Source organism: Arabidopsis thaliana, chromosome 5 (genome assembly GCF_000001735.4).
Source record: "Arabidopsis thaliana chromosome 5, partial sequence".
Classification (NCBI taxonomy): domain Eukaryota; kingdom Viridiplantae; phylum Streptophyta; class Magnoliopsida; order Brassicales; family Brassicaceae; genus Arabidopsis; species Arabidopsis thaliana.
This window is the reverse complement of record NC_003076.8, coordinates 14,400,887-14,424,666: the sequence shown is the minus strand read 5'-3', so window position 1 is coordinate 14,424,666 and position 23,780 is coordinate 14,400,887. Positions and strand designations below refer to the sequence as shown.

Below are 23,780 nucleotides of genomic sequence, written 5' to 3'. Positions count from 1 at the left end.
GTGTCACATTTCAATGTTTGTACAATAATTTTTTGTTTTCCACAATGTGTGTCCAACAATTCTTCATCCAATTTGTTGGCTAAGAAATATTAGGATGATATCTTTACCACATCCACCCAATTCACCACGTCAGCACCATCCATATTCACGTTAAAGAAACAGAATCAAATTTTTTTATTTTTTCTTTAAAAAAAAAAAATACCAAAAGAAGCGGAAACAGAGAAAAAGAGAGAAAAATGCTGAGTAGATCAGTTGCTTCTGCTGTTACACCGGTCTCATCTTCTTCTCTCTTACCAAACTCAAAGCCTATCTTCTGTCTGAAAACCCTCTCCGGTTATCGTTCTTCTTCTTTCTGTGGCGGCTGTATTCGTAAAATCAACCATAAGCCTCTTCGAATGACGAGTTCCAATATTACACCAAGAGCTATGGCCACACAACAGCTTGAGAACGCTGATCAGCTCATTGATTCTGTCGAAACTTTTATCTTCGATTGTGATGGTCAGTATCAACAAAACCACAAAATGAAATCTGATAATCACTTAGTTTAGATTATGTGTAGATAGTGGGAGTTGATATAATGATGGAGTTTCTTGATTAGATCTTTGGTTTTTTTCTTCACTATTATGCGTTGTGGTGTTGATTTGCATTGACTACAAATGAGAGGTTACAACAGTATATGTTACAAGTTTTGGAATAAGAAGATTGCTGTGGTCTCTTTTTGGCCATTGTAGACGCCTTAAATAGCAAAAATACTCTGTTTTCTATAGGTCTCATGGATTAGTTTAGGTTGTCAAAATAGCCAAAATGTGCTGAATTTTCTCTTTGCTTTCTTCTTTATTCTTGTGTGTTTGAAGGTGTGATTTGGAAGGGAGATAAATTGATAGAGGGAGTTCCTGAAACTCTTGATATGCTTCGTGCCAAGGTTGGTAAGCGAATCTCTTGTTCAATTTATTTTAAAGTGTGAAATGGTTATGCGTCAAATTCTTTTTGAATGTTTCTTCCATTACATCAATTGTTGTTCTTGGTATTACTGATTTTTTTTCAGGGAAAGAGATTGGTTTTTGTGACAAACAACTCAACAAAATCTAGGAAACAGTATGGAAAAAAGTTCGAGACTCTTGGCCTGAATGTTAACGAGGTTTAGTGACTTAATTCACAATCTAGCTACTCTAGGTGCTACTAAGCCTGTTTTTGATTATAGTTATCATTTTTTTTCACAGGAGGAGATATTTGCTTCATCTTTTGCTGCTGCTGCATACTTGCAGTCTATTAATTTCCCAAAAGATAAGAAGGTAAACTTCATTCAAAATGCTCAAGATTCAGTTTTTGGTGGTACAATGTCATATCAAGAGTATCTCTTTATGTCTTTGCAAGTTCTGATGCATATTTGTTTAGGTCTATGTGATTGGTGAGGAAGGTATCTTGAAAGAGCTAGAGCTTGCTGGTTTTCAATACCTTGGAGGTCCGGTATGTATTGTGACCTTTCTTAGTAGCATCCCGGATTTGTGTTTGGGCTGATACTTAACTTCCCGGTCTTGGTTATGTTCTCTGTGATCTTTCTTCAAATACAGGATGATGGTAAAAGACAGATTGAATTGAAGCCAGGTTTTCTAATGGAGCATGATCATGATGTATGACATCCTTCTTATACCTTCTATAGAAAACATGAAATTGTTGTTCTTGAGACTGAAACTGAGCATAGTTATACTGAAAATGCTTTGCAGGTTGGAGCTGTTGTGGTTGGATTTGATCGCTATTTCAACTACTACAAAATTCAGTAGGTCTCTCCAATTATTTGTTTCCTTCCACACTTCAGGAATGATATTCTTGATAGTTTATGGTTGAGCTATACGTTATAGATGTTTTTGTTCTGCGTTTGGTGATCTAACAGCTTCTTTTTAATGGAAGGTATGGAACACTCTGTATCCGTGAAAACCCGGGGTGTCTTTTCATCGCTACAAACCGAGATGCTGTCACTCACCTTACTGATGCTCAAGAATGGGCAGGTTGGCTTCTTATGTGCATTTTTAAAACTGTTTTCATTTAGCTTTAGTTTGAGCATTTGGATTTTATTCCTCTCCTATAAGAGAAAAGGCTAGGATAAAAAAAAAAAAAAGTAGTGCCTAAGTAAGTTTGGTCATGGACCGTTATTTTGTTGTCTATGTTCACCATATTTTTCATCCTTGACCAATTAAGATGTGATTACGCGGTCTCAGGTGGTGGCTCTATGGTTGGTGCTCTTGTTGGATCCACTCAACGTGAGCCTCTTGTTGTTGGAAAACCCTCAACTTTTATGATGGACTATTTAGCAGACAAGTAAGACTTGCAGATTCTCATATTCCTTCTTTCTACTCCTTTTTTTGTCATTCTGTTTAATGAGGTGTTGACCACTGATCATGGTACTTGGCTGCTAAAAAAATGTGCAGATTTGGAATCCAAAAGTCACAGATATGCATGGTTGGTGATAGATTGGACACTGACATTTTATTCGGGCAGAATGGCGGTTGTAAGACTCTACTCGTCCTCTCGGGTATAACTAATCTGTAAACGGTTCCTCTATCGACACTAACTCGGTTTATAACCATCTATGTCAGTCAACATTTTATTCATTTTGTTTTTGTGGACTTGAAGGTGTTACTTCAATCTCTATGTTGGAAAGCCCTGAGAACAAGATACAACCAGATTTCTACACCAGCAAGATCTCCGATTTTCTGTCTCCGAAAGCCGCAACTGTATAATCTAGTAAGCCCCGCGTCAATCACTCTGTAGAACTCAGGGTACTGAATCTATTTATGGGTATACAACTACAGTCTATTCATTTTTCTTTGTGACTATGTGTATAATAATAAGAACTTTCTTGCTTGTTTTTGGCAAGCTTATTTTATTTGCAGTGCCTTTGTGTGCATAGCAAATTAGGGAGCCAATGTGTTTTTTTTTAGGAAGAGTTTACAGAATTGAACCAAGCTCTAATCTGTAAGGGTTTCTCTCTTCATTGCCTTTAAATTATTTGTTTGTGGTCATGTATACATAAAAAGACCTTGCATAACACATTAAATAACGGTAACATAATTTATAAACATTCTTTCGCAATCGAATAAACCTTGCAACCAACCAAAAGATCCACCAGTTCATGCAATATCGAAAACACCGTTGTTATTAACCTGAGATTCAGAAACAACATCCCAGCTATTTAAAAGTTATAATAACAAAGTGTCAGTCATGTAAGACCGGCCAGTCATTTGGCTTAAGAAGAACCTTCACAATATCGTAGGAGACATCCCCAAAGAGCACGTTTTCTTTGCATCCAGAAGAGAGAACCTGAAAATAGGCTCGGCGACTATACAAATAGGACCACACCAGCAGCATTCCTCAAGACCCAAGAAGCACCAGAACTGTGCTGTTTTGACCAAGCATATCCAGTACTTTAGAAAATGATACAAAGGAGGAGACCAAAATTTATCTAACCTCGGTGCAAGACCCGCATGCGGCATGTCATGTGTGTTCCTGAGTAAACAAACTACAACCGTACATCCTCAAAAGCTTAAGCAATAATCGTGTTTGCCTGAAAAAGAAACCTTTCAAAGAAAAGTTATTCATATTCATTTTTCTTCAACTCGTCTACTCTCCTCCGGAAATCCGGCTAACTTCGACATACTAAGGAGGTAATGGATATTAGAGAACATGGACTTAGAAAAACCACCTATAGGAGAGGAGATGGGATATTTAATAGTGCCCACAACTGATGCAACAAGGAACAAGTAAAGAGTACATGATTCACAGTTTTTTCTACATCATGGATATGACAAATCTGTTATAACAACGGTTTTTTTGATGGATAAAATTTAAACATTCATTACATAAAAATAAAAATAAAAAATAAGATACAAAATTTAGTGAATGAAGATAGATGATGTCAAGCACAAAAAAAATTAAGAACTTAACTCATAATGATGATAAATTTTATTTATATTTACAATTTCAAGAAAATTCTAATATTTATGAGAGGAAAAAAATACAGACATGCAGGTGACATCATTATAGGTATACGTAAACGGAGGCTTTGAATGTTAGATTGGTCCTTAACAAAAAGTACTGTATGTTCTATATTCAAAAGATAGATGTGTCATTTTTATAAAAAAGTGTTTATTTTATAATTTTTACAGTGAAAAATCGACTTTGTCCGACTCTCATAAATTAGACCGATTCAGATAATAGATGTTTTCCATTTAATCGTACATGTCGTGATGTCGGCGAACTACACACCATCTATCTGATAAGATATGAAGCTACGGTTTTGTCTTTTTCGAAATATACTTTCGATATAACTCATGACATGTAAATTTATTTTAAACAAGATATTTTATTTTCAGCATTGAAAACATTCTAATATACAATAATAAGAACTGAAATTTTAAAATAATTTCGTATTTTCTTTCAACATAAAATTTTCAATAGAAAATACTTTAAGTGATCTACTATTTATTTTTATTTTAGTTTAAAGAGCCGATGTTTTCATAATCAGTTGTTTGATTACATTGACAGAAAAAAACTTTCATATGTATAACGTTTTAAGGTTTGTCGAAATTTTGGTGATATTGTGATAAACATTGGTGTAACAAATGGTCAAGTAATTTAAAAACAAATACGTATATATTATGAAAGCTATCTAAAATGTTTTGTGATTATATCCTACATTTTATTAAAAGAAAACTAAGTTATTCGATAATTAACAGCTTTGAATTGAACAAGCAATAAAACTAGTTGACATATAATTTGTGTGTTTGTCCGTTGCATAACTTTTTAATGTAACGTATATATTTGTCCATTAGTAAGAAATAGTGTAACCGATAATTAAATGCTAGAACACTTTTTGATAGCAAAAATAAAGAAATGCTAGAACACATTTTGTTTTGGGGTAGTCCTCTAACATAGCTAATTACTTTAATAAACATCTCTTTTGGCAATTAATACTGCACCCAAAATTTAAATATTGCCCTGTAAACCATCAATAGAGATTTGTTTTTATTATTAACGTTATATTTAGCGTCAAAATGTAGCTTGAAAAAATTTCAAAGATAAAAAAAAACTAGTTTAAAGCAATAATTGTTGCATTTGAAAACTCATTTCACTGAATTTTTATATTATTAAAAAGAGTGATATAGAATTTTAAATATATAGATTGACATAACGACAACACTAATACAACGCATACTAATTTTGGTATACGACGAAAATTAAATATATTGATTGATTAAAATTTGTTCCACAAATGGATTTTAGAAAACAATATGGGTAAAGAAATCTAAACATGTTAGTGAGTTAGACATTTTGTTTTTCAGAACTATCTCAAATTATGTCAAGTAATGGGTCAATGGCCATGCTCTTTCAGCATTTAGGATCAATAACTTCAGTAATTTATCTATTGAATAAAAGAAATAAGGTTTATCTAGTCAGATAATTAGATTTTATTTCTTCTTTTTCTTGCCAAAATCTTCTATAAGTATTGTTATTATTACATATGAATTCATGCAAGAAAAAAAGAGAGGATTTTACTAATTAACAAGTCAAATTCAGATAAGTTAATAGTCAACTTATATAAACAGGAGTTGACTTTGACTATCCTAAGCTTAAGGACATATTTTTTTTTGGGTAATATTAAAAATAATCATATTCTACACAAAATTAAGAAAATAACTATATGCTAGTTTTCTTTGCAAACTAACTCTTTTTATGGTGGTGTGGGAGTGAAATAAATATCAAACTATATCCTTCTAAGTTATGGTAATTACAAAACTATATTTGTTTGAAAAATTATTTTGTCGAATAAAACAATAGCATGATATTCAAAAAATATAGTGTGTTGCGAAAACATATGTTGGTATTTAAAATAATAGCTTTTTAAATGAAATGATATCACATTGTTATGGAAATGTTTAATATGAATAGATTTTAATATAATTCTTTTATTACTAAGAAATAAGAATCTTTTAAAAAAAAAATCACGTGTGATCTTAATAAAAAAAGACATGTAGTACTAGAAAATAATATATGAAAGAGAGTTATTAAATTAAATAAAATGTTTTTTTTAAGGAATATCATGTGTTTTTTATAAATAACGTGTAATACGAAAAAATAGCATGATAAAAAGATCACACGTGTAATACTAGATATTTTGTTATCAAATGTAATTTTAGAAAAAACGTGTTCCAAAAAATATTTACGTAATTACACGTGTTTTCCGACAAGTTACTGTAGGATATGGTTAGTTCGTTAATTATCCTCAAAACTTTGACTATTTTGTACATATTCTCATTTTTTTCCCTTTGTCATTAAACATCACGGACTTTTGTAGTTTTGTTGTCATTAAACATGAAAGATTTTTTTTTTATCAATGAATATATTAGCTTAATGCAAAATAATTAGTATTTTGTCAAAACTTAGAAATCATTAAAATTTAAAGAATAGGAAAAGGTCCACAACATAACAAATTTGGATAAAAAGAAAGAATATAAAAAAGAGAGGATTATTAATACAAGAAAATCTACATTACCCTTAATATGATTCTAGGATTTTTCCTATAATAAAGGGTGTAAAATCGTAATTTGATTTCCTTTTTCCTCTTGATGTCCTCGACATCATCAAAACCTCTCACAGCCTATTTGCATTTTTTAGTTCTCACCATTTAGTACTGAAGATCTTCTCTCCAAGCCACCAGTAGTTTCTTTCGACAGCCAAGGATTTTTCTTTGCTTGGTATCAACACACTCTCAAAGGTAAATCTTTATTTTCCTCTCCTTCTTCTCATTTTCGTCACCTTCCTCCGTCATCACTCGCCGATGCTCAAAAGGTAAATCTTCAAAGAAGTAAACGCAGATAAAGAAGAAGGTGCCGGAGACGGTGGTGGCGGAGAGCAAAATGTTTCTCCGTTTTCTTTTTCTTTAATTAAAAATCATTTTTGTTTTTAATAAATAAATAAAATTTGGTATTTTTTTAATAAATAATAATAATATTTCGAAATGTTAAAAGAGAAAATTAAATTAAATTTCGAATTTAATTTTAGATATAAAATATTAAATACTAAACATATAAATAATTTAATAAAAGGTTGGTCAAAAACTTCTTTTGGTATAAAATACTTTTTTATAAGGATATTTTGGTATAAATTTGGTCAAAACCTTTTTTCCATTTTTCTACAAAAATCTCCACCAGTTTTTTTTCCATTAAATCCCTACCATTTTTTATTTTCTTGTAGTATATTGGCCTATTGGGAACACATCTCTTGTTTATTTCTTTTGCACTTTTTAGTAGACTTAAGTTTCTGTCTTGACCTCAGTTTCATTTTGACATGTCTTGTTCTTGACTCAAGGGAAATAATCAAAATGGATGAGCAGATTATATTCTGTGATGGCTTCGAGGTGGTTCCTTCGCCCGAGATAAACGATCTAATTCTTTACGAATGCGACCAATCTTTGACAAATAGCGAGGTCACCACCGACGAAGAAGAAGACACTATTTTTTCCGGTGGTGATAGTTCATCGGGACTTGCAGCTGAAGAGGATTCGTCTGGAGATAAACCTCTCTCTTTCTACATTGTTAAGCAACCTGTTTACGATAATCCCGAGATTAAAGCCAAGATCGATGAAGCTAATCAGGAGATTTTTCGTTGTAATGAACTCCGAATCAATGTCTTGAGCGCCAAGAAATCCGAACTGGCTGAGGTTTCGTCTTTGTATACTCAAATGGAGAGTTTGGTTCCTCAATCTGAAGGATATAGAATGGTTATTGAAGAGAAGAAGAAGGAGTTTGATACTCTACTTGAAGCTCTACGGAATCTCCGGTGCACTACTAGTGATCAACTTTGTTTTACAAAGGAGGAACTTGATCATCTTGTAATACAACTGTTTTATCTAACCATTCGTTAAAATTCGGTTAGGTTTTTGACTGTAGAAGTGTTTTGGTGTGGTGGATGCAGAGTTATATAGCTCAGTATCAGATTGAATATGGTAGCATTGGTTTGGAGGAAGAAGATTGGATGCTTAAGGAGACTGAGAAGCCTGATGGGATCATTCTAAGTGAGAAAGAAGCTTCCATAAATCGTGTCAAGGTAAACTCTAACTCTTTGTGTGATTTGCTAAAACATTGTTGAATCTAATGTTGTGATGGTTCTTTTGCCTCATCATTAGTCTATGGCTTTGGAATTGAATGAAGTAAAGAATGAGCTTGATGCGATTACTTGGAAGATAAACGACCTAAGTGACAAATTGTGGAAGAGTCAAAACAACATTAGGGTTTTGGATTTGGAAAAGGCACACATACTTGAGAAGAGGGATAGATTTTATGCAAGGATTAAGATGTTGAGGATACAACGAGACAAAGGAGTAAGATATTTGTCTTTCTGTTAATTTTTGCTTGTGGGTGATCTTAAAGATCTAATAACATTTCGGTATATGCTTCTCGTGTTTGTGTAGAATGCTGCATTTTTCCAGAGCCTTTCTGTTATGTGTAAAGCTAAAGAATTGGCTGCTTCTGGAAATGTTAGAGAGCTTGAAGTGTTTGCTAGCTCTGAGGTTAGTTTGTTTGTTTGGTCTAAACGAAACATTGATAGAGAGAGATTTGAGCATTTGTTCTTGGTTCTGTCTTTTTATAGGTTGATAGATTCATGACTCTTTGGAATGATGATAAGGCTTTTAGGGAAGATTACGTAAGAAGAATCTCGCATTCACTATGTGAAAGAGAACTGAACGAAGATGGCCGGATAAAAGATGCTGACCTTCAGATTTTTTGGGAAAAGAAAGTGCCGGTTAAGACTATAAAGCGAAGCGAGAAGGTTCATAAGATGAATAGAGAAGATTCAAGCTCTAACTCTTCTGAAGATGGAAATGTAATTACAGATAAACGAAAGAAAGAAACGAAGAGTGATGTTATAGTGTATGAGAAACCAAAGAAGAAAGAAGAAGAGATCGATGAAGAAGCTTTGAAGGAGAGGAAAAGAGAAGAGCAGTTAGAGAAAGCTCGGTTAGTGATGGAAAGGAAGAGGAAGCTGCAAGAGAAAGCTGCTGCTAAAGCTGCTATAAGAGCTCAAAAGGAAGCTGAAAAGAAACTCAAGGCAATTATATTATCTTGTTCCCATTTTTTCAATGTATCATTAGTTTGTTTCTTATTTCTTTGTTTGGTTTTCAGGAGTGTGAGAAAAAGGCGAAGAAGAAAGCTGCTGCAAATTCTACTTCTCCTTCAGAATCAGACCAAGTAATCAATGATGAAAAGGTTAGGACATTAGCAGTTTCAGGGAAAGAGAAACACCAAAAGGAGAGATTGTTGTTTCCAAAGCAGAGAAGTTTTAGGTACAAACACCGCGGAAGCGGAACCGAAGCTCTCCCTAAGGCCATCCTAAACCGTAGAAAGGCTCGTCGATATTGGGTTTGGGGACTTTCTTCTGCTGCACTTGCGGTCTCGCTCGTCCTTGTGGTTTTACTTCTAAGGTAAAACTTGGAAATGAAAGAGAGACATTAGAAAGGTTTTGACTCTGCCTAATTGGAAAGATAGAGCTGCTTCTGGATTTTCAAAGTTAGCTTTTAGTTTCATAACCTTAGATCGATGTTAGTTAATATGTTTCTGTCTCTTTAGGGAGTGTTGCGAAAAAAATTAAAAGGAGAAACATCCTAATTGTTAGTAGGAGCTTTTCTAAGAGTCCATAGAGACTCCATGTTGTCTTTATATGAACTTCCTTGAGGAATTTCAGAATATTCACCAATGCTCTTTTGTTTCTACTCTCGTCACTCTTCCTCCCGGCTTACGATAATCTTCTTGACCTCCTCATGTTTCTAGAAAGTTTTTAAGTTACTCCGCATATATGTGAAGTCTACTAGAAATTTGGCGAGTCTGTGGTTTATGTGTGTCAAGCCCGTAGGAAATTTTCATTTTGAACTTTTTCTTCAAAAATTGAAAACAAACATTATTGGATAAGTTACATAAATCTCCACAAACTTTGAAACTTGTAATTTGAGGGTATGATTTCATTCTTCTTTGATGTTTAAACGAATAAATCCACAAGAAAAGTAATATTCTTAATAAAACTTACAAATTTGCATAGCTTAATTCCCTAGAGATCATAATCAATCTAAAAAAAAAACGAAATAAATCCCAAATTTTTTTACTTGAATGATTGTAAAATAAGTTTGTTTACCCATTTTTAAAAAATATATAGATAACTTTTTTTTTGTTATAACAAGAGAAAGAGATAGAAGAAATGAGTGTGTTATTCCATTGAATAAAACATCATTTATATAGGAGTACAAGAGAAGGGTAAAACCCTAGAGACATCTAGATGATTGGCCTTATAATGGGCATCCATCTATTATTCATAACACTCCCCCTTGATGACCATTATAGTATCATAACTCGTAAAGTATTTAAAATGTTGCCTCATTAAAAACCTTAACAGGAAAACCCAATGGGAAAAACCATATGGTTAAGGGAAAAAGAGTGCAACACACAATTACTCCCCCTTATGAGTATATTCATCGAGATCTTTGAGACGGCGTAATCCGATACGATGAATAAGTAGCAGTAGGTAGCGCTTTGGTGAATAAGTCAGCCAGATTATCATTCGAACGGATCTGTAGAACTTGTACATCGCCGCTCTTTTGTAGATCGTGTGTGAAGAAGAATTTTGGTAGGATGTGCTTTGTTCTATCACCTTTGATGTATCCGTCTTTGAGTTGTGCGATGCATGATGCATTATCTTCGTACATAATTGTTGGAGTCTTTTTCCCTGCATACATACCACAGTCTTCTTGTATATGGTGAACTATGGATCTTAGCTATACACATTCGCGGCTAGCTTCATGAATTGATAAAATCTCTGCATGATTAGAAGATGTGGCAGAGAATAAACAGTATTTGAGAATAAGTCTGCCAAATCTTCTCTTGAACAAATTTCTGGATAAAGTACAACGCCATTCTTCTGCTGCTCATGAATCTTTTAGATTATTCATCTTGACCATCTAATTTATTTCTCTAAATATCATTAGTGTATAATATTCATTTGGATGATTGATAGAATTTCCTAATATTCATCAAGTGTATTATTTGCGTGTTCTTTAATGTCTCGTTAAAAACCTTGTCATAGAAAAATCATGTGGGATAAAAACTATGATAAGGAAAAAGGGTACATCCACGCATATCATTCAATCTCCCCCTCAGAAACATCTTCTTCAAGAGATGATTTTCAATCAAATACAATATCTCGTTGGAATTAATAACCATAATCTTAATGATCAAAATTATATGGTTTTCATATAGACTTATAAATATCATTATCTAGTGATATTTTATCATAGATTATTGTCATCGTATTACTTATGATAACTCTCTAGGAGTTTTAATGATTTTCAAAACAAATATTAGTTTGATCAATATATTTTGACAAACTCAACATAAATAGACATTTATAGGATTATATGTCATGTTACATATTTCTTTTTATTCGATCGAGTAGAGTTCTAGAGAACATAATTCTCATATAATTAATCCTTCAGAGATTATATCTTTCAAGAATTTCATATAAATGTGATATCCAGTGTTCCGTGTCTTATTGCCAGACTTTAGATACTTAAAAATATTACATCCACCACAAGAGAATATATCTCTTCATAATACATTTCGTATCTTTCTGAAAATCTCATTAATTTCACTATTCTTTCACATAAAGACTCATTTATCTTCCACTGGTTTTACACATCATGTGCATAGACTACTAGTCCAAATATCTCTACTAGAGATTATAATTATATGTCTATTTCTTCTTTTCCATTTTTGGCTAATCACTACTTTGTGTACACTTTTCAATAGACTTTCTTTCATGATCCTCCTTTTTGTCTATAATATCAACTACTCATAGCATGCAAATATATTACGACGTCGATTTGCTTTTGATTCCATTATATTTTGACATGACATAGCTAGCTAGATCTCTTCATTGTCAAGTACTTGAATGTTTCATTTGTCATGTTTATGTCTCTTTTAGAGATCATTCACTCTCTTCAAGAGATCATCAAAATATTTATTTCCTCAATTTGGTCATTTTTAATTTTGTGCTCCTTCACTTTTACGAGGATATTTATATTTGGAACCAAGGTCTGTTACGCTTCATGCGATCTTAAGACTCAATAGCAGTTTGAAATTGGTCTTTACAGGACATTCATTATATTCTGGAGCATTTAATTTACAACTGGTATAGGTGACTTCATCACTTTATTTGGGTCAGCAAATGCGTCTGGCAATTACAACGCTAAATTCTGTAATTGAATTATCTTTTAGACTCTTAATATACATTATTTACTCCGAGGATCATTGATAATTCATTTCTTTTTATCTTTTTTTTTTCACCAGCTGTATACATTGTCCCCCTTATGTTGGAATAGCTGACTATATACTCTTCAAAACGAGCGGTATATAAATCCTTCTAGGATGGCTTAGTTATCATTCATATCCAACATGTATCCTTATCCTCCTTTGAGGGTTTATCTCAGCGTGCTGTGGTGGAACACTTTTCACATTCAAAGATTTTAGATGAAAACTATTTGGTTTCTTACCCAAAACCAATAATTATGGGAAAAACTATTAATTATTCATTGGCTTGATGCGTATCGATATTACTAAACCATTTTGTGTATGAACATGAATTTCAAAATGTTAAACACTTATCCCAACGGATATCCAATAATGGTTATAATAAATAAACACTGAAATACTCTTGTACTTTAATCAAGAAAGTAACCTCGCAAACTCTATGTTGCGGGTTTATAACAAGGATAAATATGACCTTCTAGTCGATGCAACAATCGAGTCAATGCGTCTATTGAATTGATGCATCTTTTATAGCCATTAGGTATCTAAATGTCGTACAGTGGGTGATCAACCCATAATCATCTCCTTGTATATACTTACGAATAGATAAAGTCCAAATTATTTTGACTGGTAAAAATCACATTATCATATTGCTTTCTGAGCAAGTAACAATTGATAAATCATTAGGGAGAATCTTCTGTTTTTTCACCTAATGTCCACATAATTCTCAATACTTTCGCATCATCATTAAACCAGGATGACCAATCCGGTTAAGCCAAATATACTCTTGAAACTTCTAGTTTCTAGTTTGTTTTTTTTTTTGAAAACTTCTGATTTACTTTTCATTGCTTATGAGTTACTCCCTTAATGGGATCTTATAATCAAAATTACTTCCATGTATTTTAATAATCAATCATATGTTAATATAGCAATAAACGAGACAATAATTGAAATTTTATATTCTAATATAAACGATATTAAATTTAATTTGACTAGCTATGTAAGATCTTATATTCACTTCAGAATATGAGTATTACTTATCATCAATAACTCATATATTTTCTTAGCCTTTGAAAAACACTCGATTTAAGTTCATAATAGTTCTTAAATTTCTTTCAAAATATTGTGTCTACAGGACAACGATACTTGCGTAAAAGTTTAAGCGTCTGTTTTACCATCTCCGCATCAGAGATATTCTCTTAACAATGTGAGTTATATTCAAAAAGAGACTTCAAGTCTTGAAGTTTTAGTAATAACTAATTATAACTTATTTTATCTAATAACACATTCATATAAGAATTGCTTTATATAACTTTTAGATCTTTAGTAGTCAAAGATTGAACATAATCTTCTGGATATGTCACTTATTATCCATTCATTACTTCTCCTCCTCGAGATGATGAAACTTCAAGTTCATCCATCTCGTATTGAATTCCACTCTAGAATCATAATGTATTTATATCTCATCATATTAACTTTGAGATTTGGAGAACTATACCGCATCGATGATTTTAATTTTGTATTCCCATAGAAAACAATGTATATGCTCTTCTAGAGTCTTTTAATAAGATTTTAAACTACTTGATATACTAGATTATTTCATCGTTAAAAGTTAGAAATTTTACTTATTTTTTTACCATATTTATTTTCTCAATTTTTGGTGATAATTTAAGTTCTTGAAAAAACTTTGAACATCAAAATTATGATGTCTTCTTAAGATACATTAAACTATTCATTCATGAAAAATTTCTATAAGTGATTATACCTTTAAATTAAGTTATTTATCAATCAATTTATTTCATAAAAATAATCAAGTATTATATACAAATACAATTTTAATGCAATATTGTAAAACCAATCAGAATAAAACTATTTTGTGCAAAATCTGGATTTTACATATATCTTGACAAAACTTTTATTTAGGATAATATGAATTTGTGTAAAATTTGGGTAAAATAATTTCGTGCAAAATTAGGGCAAAACAATGAACAGTCTTTTTTCTTTTTCTTTTAAACTCAAAAAAAAATTAAAAAAAAATTAATACAGATCTTTTAAATAATTTTTTCGTGCAAATTTAGGGTAAACAATATTCATGGTCAACTCTATTAACGTAAAACTAATAGTGCATCAACTATGAAAGTTTAATTTTCAAAGAAACATTAGATCTTTATCTTTATAAAAGTATGGAAGAGAACTTATCTTTCGTGCAAAAATCCAGATGCTGATCATTCGTGCAAAAATAGGGTTTCTGCGATATAATGCATAAAACAGTTCAGAATCAATAACATATAATCCGTGCATAAATCGTACAAAAATACAAACAGAATTGATAATAGATAATAAGTGTATAATTCGTATAGAGATACAAACAGATCTGATAATAGATAATTAGTTCATAATTTGTGTAAAAATACAGACAGATCTAATGATAGATAATTTGTGCATAATTCGTGCATAAACAAATATGAACAGAAAACTTATCTTGTTAGCTTAAGATTTTGTTTGTTTAGGCGGCTAGTTTTTTTTTTTTTTTTTTTCGTTTTCTTAGGTGGCTAGGGTTTACTCAGCTAGGTAGGACTCGTGCTGATAACGTGTTATAACCAGAGAAAGAGATAAAAGAAATGAGTGTGTTATTCCATTGAATAAAGCATCCTTTATATAGGAGTACAAGAGAAGGGTAAAACCCTAGAGACATCTAGATGATGAGCCTTATAATGGGCATCCATCTATTATTCATAACATTCTTTGTTTTTTTTTTAATTATTTCAGTTTTCTAAAGCAAAGTTATTTTGGCTATTTCAAAATAAAGTTAGTTATTGTGGCACATTATTATTGGTATGAGATACTATTAATTTTTGGATGCATAAAATTATGATACATTTAAGGGTAACTTTATATTTATGATTTTTTGCTTGCATCTACTAAGCTAAGATTTTGCCTCATGACTTTTATATTGATAAAAAAAGAACTATTGCCAAATGGCAAGAGAAATCTCTTAAATACTCCCAGATATTCATTAATAATAGGTTGAAAGATAAAAGCTTTATAATTAATTATATAAACATTAATTGCATTTTAATGCATTCAACATTTTACATCTTTATTTATATCGTAACATAATATCACTACTGATGAAACATTAAAAAATTTAAACAAATTGGAAGATATTACATTGTGATTCAATGGATATCTTTGTGAGTTTTGTTGTGTTTATCCTTTCAGTGTTATCTGTTGAATCTACTATACATATGAAATCCATCAAGGTAAAGTGAAATACATAAATACAATACTGTGATCTTCTTTAGTGTTGTTATTTTTACTTTATGTGATTTTTTTTCATCTTGTAGTTGGGTAAAAATGTTATTTACGACTGCATGGATATTTATAAGCAACCATCTCTTAGTCATCCATTGCTCAAACATCATAATATTCGGGTATCTTGTTTTGCATTTTTCTTTAATCTATTTTTTGATTAAAAGACATGAAATATATCTATATGGAATTTTGTCTTCCTTTATTATTGGGAAGTCTTTTGCGATCGTTGTGTTTGTTGGAAAGTCTTTTTCAACAAATCTCTAAGACATGTTTTGATTTTTTTAAGAGTCGGTCAAAATGTTCATTATTCTTGTTAACCATTCTATATTTCAATAGATAAACATATCCAGAAATAAAAACTGGCATCATATACCGTACGTCAATTAAGATAGTATGTTAAGTGAACATTATACTTTAACACTTACATGTGTTTTTTTTTTTTTTTTTAATTTTCCTATTAGATGAAACCAACAGGATGGGATTCTCAATCAGAGAATAAATTTGCAGAAAGAAGACACAACAATAAAATAGAATGTCCAAATGGAACCGTTCCTATTTTAAGAGCCAAGGAAAAACATGTCATACAATATCAAGAATACCCCATCAATAATTTTACCGTTCTTACAGCTAAATATCCGGGTACCCATGTAAGTATACTATTCTATATTTTTCATTGTGATATATTAATATTACATTAAATAAAATAGAAATTATTAATTTTGAAAATCTCTTGCATACTTTGGCATTTGTATGATTTGCAAAAACCCAAAAATAAAATACAATATATATTATTAATTTTAAAAATCTCTTTCATACTTTAAAAAGTTTAAATTGTAAATTTTCTGTTTCAAAACTTAAACTGATTCGTTAACTCTCAAAATTTGCTCATTATTTTTAAAATGGTAAGAATGAACATAGATAACTACAAAAATTTATTAAATTCAGCATTAAATGAAATCGTATATGTTAAATATGAAACACCTATCATAAGAAAATTTTCACATGGTTGAATATTAGCAAAATGCATTGAAATTTATATATTAAGACAGAGCAAAAACATTTACACATGTAAAAAGTAATTTGCATATATGTTAGTTGAACTTGAATTGACACATTTACAGATTGCGGGAATGAAAGTAGTAGAAAAACATAATTACAGAGGCGTAGAAGCAGGGCTAAGGACTTATAACTTGATAATTGATAAAAATCAAAGTACAAGTGCTCAAGCTTATGTAGCCAGAGCATTCAGTGGTGATGCCAATTCTATTCAAGTTGGATGGATGGTAATACATATTTTCATCTTCTATATTGTTTTCCTAATTAAATCTTTGTGGTAAATCATAAATTTCTTACTATCATTTACAGATCAATGAACAACTATTTGGCGACAAACGACCATGGTCGTATGGGACATGGCTGGTAAAACCAGTTATGATTTATTTTTATGAATTATTTCTCCTAATCAAGTGCATATCTTATGTAATTTTGATGTTTTCATGTTATATAATTTTAGGGGAAACATGGAACAGGCTGTTTTAATGTAAAATGTCCAGGATTTGTTCAAGTAGCCAAAAATGGTCCAATAAGTGTACCTCTCAAGTTTGATTATCTTCTCTGGCTTACTATACATCAGGTACAGAATTTCTTATACCAAATCATAAGTTTTTTTCTTATACATATGAAGATAGAGCATAGACTAAGAGCATAATTTGGAATCAACAATTGAAAACAATGAATTATGCTTGACAATACTATTAGACGAATACTTTGTAATTATTTTTGCAACTGCTAATTCATGTAAAAGGACAAGGAAACAAAAAACTGGTGGCTTACACAAACAAATCCAGATGATGATACTAAAAATCATTTGGGATATTGGCCAAAGGAGTTGTTTAATCTTCTAGGAGATGGTGCTGATTTCGTTGGATTTGGAGGAATGGTTTCAGGTGATCCAAGAACTCCAAGCCCACCGATGGGTAATGGTCGTCTTCCAAACAAAGATGACCGTCTATGGTCTGGTTATCTTGACCATCTTACCATAATCCAACCGGACTATGAACATGCCGGATTTAATTACCCTATGACAGAGCCTTTGGTGGACAGCAACGTATGCTATGATGTTAATTTAGTAGGATATGTTGATCATCAGGTTGGTATTGCTATGTCTTATGGTGGTCCTGGAGGTATTAAATGCGGTGATTAAACTATTAAAGTTATCTTCGTTTGCTAATTGTTGGTTTTATGGTATCTAATAATAAGTTAATTGAATATTAAGCCAGAAGATGTTTTAACATTAGATGATATTATGAAGCAGCTCAAATACAGCTGAAAGAAATTGTTTACTACACAATTAAGTCTAATAAGCATTGAGCCACTGCAAGGTTTCTGACCTCTGGCTCGATGTGTTACTAATGAAATTACTAAAGTACTGAAATTAGAATTCTAACTACTTTTTCTTTCAACTGCGCCTTTCCGGTTGTCACCCCGAAATAGCAAAGGGCTGCTCCATCTTTAGACAAAATGTGTTAGACTGGTCATATGCACAAAACCACAAAAGCTCTGTCTATGCAATGAGCCTCAGACACACCGGTGTGGAGAGTCAAGCAGTACGGCGTTAGTAGTACCTGTGAACTTCTGGTTCACCCGTGATGTTCTCCACGATCTTTGAATCAGTCGGGGCGATGCTCGCAATGTGGGAGTCACTTCTCTCTTTAGCGCTAAGGTTCTGTTGCCAAGCTCTTCCCCTGTACCACCATTACCAAGTGGCTGAGAGTTATCTACTTTGTTACTATCCGGTTGTTGATTTGACTCCTTGGTACCCTCAGCTTTACCTTCACAGCCATCATCAGATAACGGTGTCTTATCTTCTTTATCATCAATTTCCTGCTCTTTTGTATCACTTTGATCCGCATGGGAATCATCAACTTCATCAGGAAGAGAATTGATGTCTATATCTGTCAATTTCTTAGTGTCTTCTTTCTCTTCCACGGACCCGTCAAGTAACTTGAGATTGGATTCTCTGTCATTATCCCCCTCTTCTACATAAGTTAACTTCAAGCAGCTATCAACTGGGTTAGAAGGGGATTCAACACCAGCAGTTGCACAATTTCGCTCGTGTGCACTGTCTTTAGACTCCTCAGGTTTATTTTCCTCGACATCTACAGGCAAAGTCATCTCAGGTGCCAACAGCACTAAACCTGGAGTAGATTTAAGTCAGTCAATAGATGCAAGTATGCATGTACACATAACATGAACATTTTAAAAAGTTCAGATGCCAAGAGAAACTGAGTTAGTACCATTGGGAGATGAAACAACTGAGTCAGTGATCTTCTCCTTCACCAATGATTTCCCCAACATGTCTACGCCAGGGAACACCAACAAGTTCAGATTCTTAATTGTTTTTTTCTCAGAATCATTGACAGGTGCGAAGCCAAAGCCTGAAGTCATGTATCAATCAGTTCTGGCACTGCTGGTATGACTAACTTGTCTACTTTGAGAGAACCAAGCGCCTGATGATAAAGCACATTTGTAATATGGATCTTCAGAAATCGTACACAGAATGAAGTCTAAACTAAACAAAACAGAAGACTGAGATAGTACACAGCAGATCAAGACATATGGCATACTAAGAAGCTTGACTAGTTCGCATCAACTATCCTATAAAGTCACTTATACATATTTGAAATCAAATGACTACACAAATCCATGTTTTTAGTTCAGTGTGATCTAGCAATCATTTTGTCATTTAGCATATATCAGACATGGAAATGCAAAGCTATTTCCATATTTCTTTCTTAATGCCTGAAAGAACCTGAGAAAAAGCAGAATGGCCCGTCGCCAAAACAAGCAGGATAGCAGCAGAATTGCCAGACATCTAATAAAACTTCAGATATAGCAAGAAACATTTGAGAGAAATAAGCGACGAACTTTAATGTAAATAACCACCAAACTAACAGAAAAAGGAATTTAGGATATGACAAGAAGTGGAGGAGGGCCTACAGATTCAATGCCATCCATTAGTCGACGACACATCCCTTGACGCCTGTACATATAGCGGGTTCCGATAAACGGCATTTCTGCCAGTTGATTGCCGTGTATCCTGAGTAAGAGATATATCAGTCCTATGGGAAGAAAAGCTAATTTCTATACACAGTTAGTATTCTCAATTTATCGAGAACCCGGCAACAGAGTTTCAATCAAACACCTGAGACCATGTAGAGGCATATACTTAGGGAATTTCTTTATCTTAGTACGACATAAACTGCTAACATCTAAATGTAGTGTGTTCTATCAAACTTAAGATCTCTGTACCTTAACAAAAGAAATAGTATAATGAAAGGGGTACAAAGTGGTTTTCTAATCTTGTTTGCCCCACTAGTCCACTAGTATGATACGAACAGTGTAATGTCACATCTAAGTAATGCTTTTAAGTCTAGTATGATAAGTCTAGAAACTTATTACCCCTTGTTCTCATTTTCATGGTACCAAAGGCATACCTAATAGACGCCACAGCAATGATTTCATCACCCCTCTCCAAAACAGCAGTGAGAAAACTGCTGAAATCTAGCCGATGGAAGTTCGACCTACAAAAAAATAGGAAAAAGTTTAAACATAATCTAGTAAGTAGTAACATACGGACTGTTTACATATCCATAAAACACTTGCCAATAAACCAATTGAACAAAACAGAAGCATATAAGGACAGGTTTTGGGAATGAGCTTACCCAAAATTATAAACAATGTTTTGAAGCAGGTTGACTCCACTCCTGTGATCAACCAAAGGTGAAAAGCACTCATCCATAACAGAAAATGCAACAGCCATTTTGGCATTATATGCAATCTTCTCAGATATGTCACAATCGGCAACCTCACTAGGGAGCTCAAAGCGGCGAAGGAATGACCATGAAAATCCCTCAGGCAGTGGGTGTTTTACTCCAATGAATAACTGAAGTTCCTCGAATAACTATAAATTAAAGAAAAAGAAGGGAAGAAACAAATGAAATACTCAGCGTTTCAAGTAATAAAGCGCCAGGATAAAAGGTAAAAAAGAAAAAGGAAGGCTACCTCTTGACAATACTTTCCACAAAATGAATCAGTACTCCTTTCACCAGGCACCGTGCCATCTTGGTTGATGCATGCTTGGTGATCTGCAAGAGTGTGAGGGTAATGCTTAGAGCCTAGAAGTCCGTTTGAAGAAGTTTAACAGAGCATATACATATAAATGCAATTACAGATAAGATGGCTTTAGTGTATAGTTCATACATTTCTCTTCACATAGGCGGCAACTCGATAAGGAGGGTAGAGTTGAAGTCTCATGTTTAGCAGCCTCATCTTTCTCGCAAAATTTGCATGAGCAGTTGTAACAATACCAGGCACCAGAAGGGAATTTCTGCAGATTGAAGAGAAATTAAGTCTAGAAGAAACAGAAAAGCCCACTTTAACATAAAATTTTCACAACGTAAGGAGCAACTTACTTTTATGTCCAAGCAGCTCTGATGGAATGTTGATGGGCACCCATCACAGCAGATAAGATCTCCCCCATCCCCACAAATACCACATGTGTCATCATTTGGATCCCCCGAACCAAAGTCCACAAAATGGTACCCTTTAAGTTGTGATTCACTTTGTTTATTCATAGACTCATGGAGGCACTGCAAGAGAGAATTCCCACCCTCTAAATACAGACTTTTGAATGGCTGGTTGCGATTCCCGCCAGCATGAACCTCGAAATCGAGAACAGAGAACACTTCATCACAGCAGTTGCATCGAATACCCTCTTTTGTGATAATTCCTTCTAGAAGTATGTCTGTCTTCTTGCAGTCCATGCACTGAACTTTTCCGTTAAGTGGCACAATGGTTGAATCAATCATCCAACCCAGCATGGTGCGTTTCCCTTCAAATAATATGTACCCATCCTCCTTGGAATCCACATCTTTCAAAGAACTACGAGCTGACGGAGTACAACGCTTTCTACTATGTTTTTCTTCCCTCTTTATTTTTCCTGTTCCCTTTGTTGAAACCAAGATGTCATTAGTATCTCTGTCCTTCAATTTTGACCTTTGCTTACCTGTATCGCTCCTTTTTTTCTGAATTGTTCTCTCTAATAGATGAAGGTCTTCTTCTGGTAGCAAGCCAAAACCAGAACCAGTGGTAGAGTTCTTTTGATCATTCGGGTTGCTTTCCAATTGTTTTTTATAAACTTGATAAGCCTTAGTCACTGACCAGTGAGTCTTTCCCTCTGGATTAAGATACACAGCATCTTGATAAGCTCTCCCATTTCGAGGCCTATATTCAACAGTCCAACCAGCAGTTAGAAGTAACTGCAGTATTCTGTCACTCAGCATTTTCTTAGACTTTGATCTCGAATGTCCTCCAGCTTCAGTTTGCTTACTCCGTTGTTCGCCAATCATCCTTTCGTCATCAATTAAAGGATTGTTGTGCCGTGACTCTAACGGACTCTCACAAAGTTTCAGTCTCTTCTTTGCTTTCCAATCTGATTCATCTGTCATCCCCGATTTCCTCTTTTTCTGTGGTGTTGGAGGTCTTCCACGCTTACGTACCATCCTCCTTCCATTAGACTCAGGTCCTTTTTCAATGTAAAGGCTAACCGAGGTCTCCTTGGTCTTTGGGGGTCTACCACGCAGACGACTCAAACTAATTCTGTCAACACTCGACTGGCTACTTAGTTCTGGAGTTCTCGCAAGTTTACAGTTTGTGTTAGGGCGACTCTCATCAGATTGACTGCTGATCTGCACCTTTCTAGGCCTTCCCCGTTTACGTTTAACTTGCAACTCTTCATCATGTAGCTCAACAATCCCACATTCATCATCCTTGATTTCAACCTTAACCTGACTCCTAAAATCAAGTCCAAGAATCTCTTTATCTTCAGCATATTCCCCATGCTCAAGTTTTACTTCTGCTTTCTCCTTGTTAAAGCAGCTTCCACCAACAAGTTTCTCAACATTATCATCGCCTACCAGTTCTTTCTTCTTACCTAAAGATGTCCGAAGTTTACAATTTGAGATTAACCCATTATCATCAGATTGACTGCTCATCCCAAACTTTCGAGGCCTTCCTCTTTTACGTTGAACTTTCTCTTCTTTTCCATCATCTGATCTATCATCCTTAGATTCCACTTTCACTTCACTTCGAAAATCATCTCCACGAATCTCCTCAGGTACCAAAGACTTAACACACTCCTGTTTCACTTCTTCTTTCACCTCATCAACAGAACTTCCACCACTAACAACATTTCCTTTCCTTTTCACAGCCTTACAATGTTTATCACTGTTTACTAAATCCCTTGCCACAGAGCCTGAGCGAAGAACCCTACGCGTAATGAGAATCTCACGCTCAATCACTTTTTTCTTATCCTTAATCTCAATCACATTCTCCACATTACCATCAACCAAACTATCAGTTTCACCCTCAGCCTTAATGTCAGACTCACTGAAATCTTCAATTGAAGCACACACGTTTAAATCAAAACCCTTTTGCTCGTTAGTTTCTAACATTTCTTTACTTTTCTACACAATGTTCTCAAATCTCAGTCATATAAAGACCCCTACAGTCAAAATTTCACAACGAATCAAAATCAAAATTAAAAAATAACTGACGAACAATAAACGAAAAACGTACGATCATAACAGATCGAGAAACAATACGAAGACGAAATTCAAAACCCTAATCAGGAAACGGATTACATAACCGTACCGGAGAAATTTTGATTATCAAGCGTGCTCTGGCCAAAATCAGAGAGAGATACGGAAGGAATCAGACGAGAGAGACGGAGGGAGATTAACGAATCAGAGTCGGAGATTGACCGGAGAGTAGCATTGTTGGATCGGTGGAGAAGAAATAAACGAAGAGACGAGAACACACTAAACAATCTTCTTCAAGGGTTTAGCTATGGATGTGAAAGTGGGAAGAGAGAAAGGGTTTTTAATGTTTTGTTGTTGGGATTTTTATTTTATTTACTTGAGAGAAACATGCGCGAATCGAGAAAATAATGGAGATATAATTGTGTTTAGGGGTAAATTCGTCATTTTATTGTTGTTGGTATTGTAACGTCGTATTTCCCTCCATTTTTAGTTCCGGGAAATTTTATTTATTTTAAAA

General features: G+C 33.5%; 4 protein-coding genes and 1 pseudogene across 12 annotated transcripts; 3 read left to right on the top strand and 2 right to left on the bottom strand.

Annotated features, from left to right (window-relative positions):
- Positions 1 to 56: 56 nt before the first annotated feature.
- PGLP1 (2-phosphoglycolate phosphatase 1) lies at positions 57 to 3,485 on the top strand. 4 transcript variants are annotated; one of them, NM_001203498.2, is made up of 12 exons: positions 156 to 498; positions 855 to 922; positions 1,046 to 1,138; positions 1,221 to 1,292; positions 1,396 to 1,467; positions 1,572 to 1,631; positions 1,725 to 1,777; positions 1,909 to 2,006; positions 2,217 to 2,316; positions 2,427 to 2,530; positions 2,632 to 2,777; positions 2,892 to 3,485. In NM_001203498.2, the coding sequence occupies exons 1-11, from the start codon at positions 237 to 239 to the stop codon at positions 2,736 to 2,738; spliced, it is 1,089 nt and encodes a 362-aa protein (NP_001190427.1). In that variant the 5' UTR covers positions 156 to 236; the 3' UTR covers positions 2,739 to 2,777; positions 2,892 to 3,485. The 4 variants fall into 4 exon arrangements, with proteins under 4 accessions (NP_198485.2, NP_001190427.1, NP_001119316.1 ...); NM_001125844.1 differs by having other exon boundaries at positions 177 to 498; positions 2,876 to 3,032; NM_123027.4 differs by having other exon boundaries at positions 57 to 498; positions 2,632 to 3,124.
- Positions 3,486 to 7,378: 3,893 nt separating this feature from the next.
- On the top strand, positions 7,379 to 9,482 carry AT5G36690 (proton pump-interactor; the record flags this gene model as incomplete). The annotated part of the gene is made up of 6 exons (NM_123026.2): positions 7,379 to 7,888; positions 7,972 to 8,103; positions 8,183 to 8,377; positions 8,468 to 8,566; positions 8,647 to 9,138; positions 9,180 to 9,482. 6 exons carry the CDS (start codon positions 7,379 to 7,381, stop codon positions 9,480 to 9,482), a joined length of 1,731 nt encoding a protein of 576 aa, NP_198484.2.
- Positions 9,483 to 10,498: 1,016 nt separating this feature from the next.
- Positions 10,499 to 10,973, bottom strand: AT5G36685 (annotated as a pseudogene; the record flags this gene model as incomplete). Its single annotated transcript has 1 exon — positions 10,499 to 10,973.
- A 4,556-nt stretch (positions 10,974 to 15,529) lies between these two features.
- AT5G36680 (Pol-like polyprotein/retrotransposon, putative (DUF239)) lies at positions 15,530 to 17,865 on the top strand (the record flags this gene model as incomplete). Its single annotated transcript, NM_123035.2, has 6 exons — positions 15,530 to 15,610; positions 16,124 to 16,309; positions 16,784 to 16,945; positions 17,028 to 17,081; positions 17,176 to 17,295; positions 17,467 to 17,865. The coding sequence occupies 6 exons, from the start codon at positions 15,530 to 15,532 to the stop codon at positions 17,863 to 17,865; spliced, it is 1,002 nt and encodes a 333-aa protein (NP_198483.2).
- A 71-nt stretch (positions 17,866 to 17,936) lies between these two features.
- On the bottom strand, positions 17,937 to 23,637 carry AT5G36670 (RING/FYVE/PHD zinc finger superfamily protein; the record flags this gene model as incomplete). Of its 5 annotated transcripts, none has more annotated exons than NM_001344141.1 (10): positions 17,972 to 18,859; positions 18,959 to 19,099; positions 19,474 to 19,588; positions 19,662 to 19,761; positions 20,159 to 20,245; positions 20,387 to 20,625; positions 20,727 to 20,809; positions 20,925 to 21,051; positions 21,137 to 23,226; positions 23,376 to 23,426. In NM_001344141.1, the coding sequence occupies 9 exons, from the start codon at positions 23,174 to 23,176 to the stop codon at positions 18,240 to 18,242; spliced, it is 3,552 nt and encodes a 1,183-aa protein (NP_001332120.1). In that variant the 3' UTR covers positions 17,972 to 18,239. The 5 variants fall into 5 exon arrangements, with proteins under 5 accessions (NP_568537.1, NP_001332120.1, NP_001332123.1 ...); NM_001344140.1 differs by having other exon boundaries at positions 18,207 to 18,859; positions 20,727 to 20,839; positions 21,137 to 22,991; positions 23,376 to 23,575; NM_123024.2 differs by lacking the exon at positions 23,376 to 23,426 and having other exon boundaries at positions 17,937 to 18,859; positions 20,727 to 20,839; positions 21,137 to 23,176.
- Positions 23,638 to 23,780: the final 143 nt, after the last annotated feature.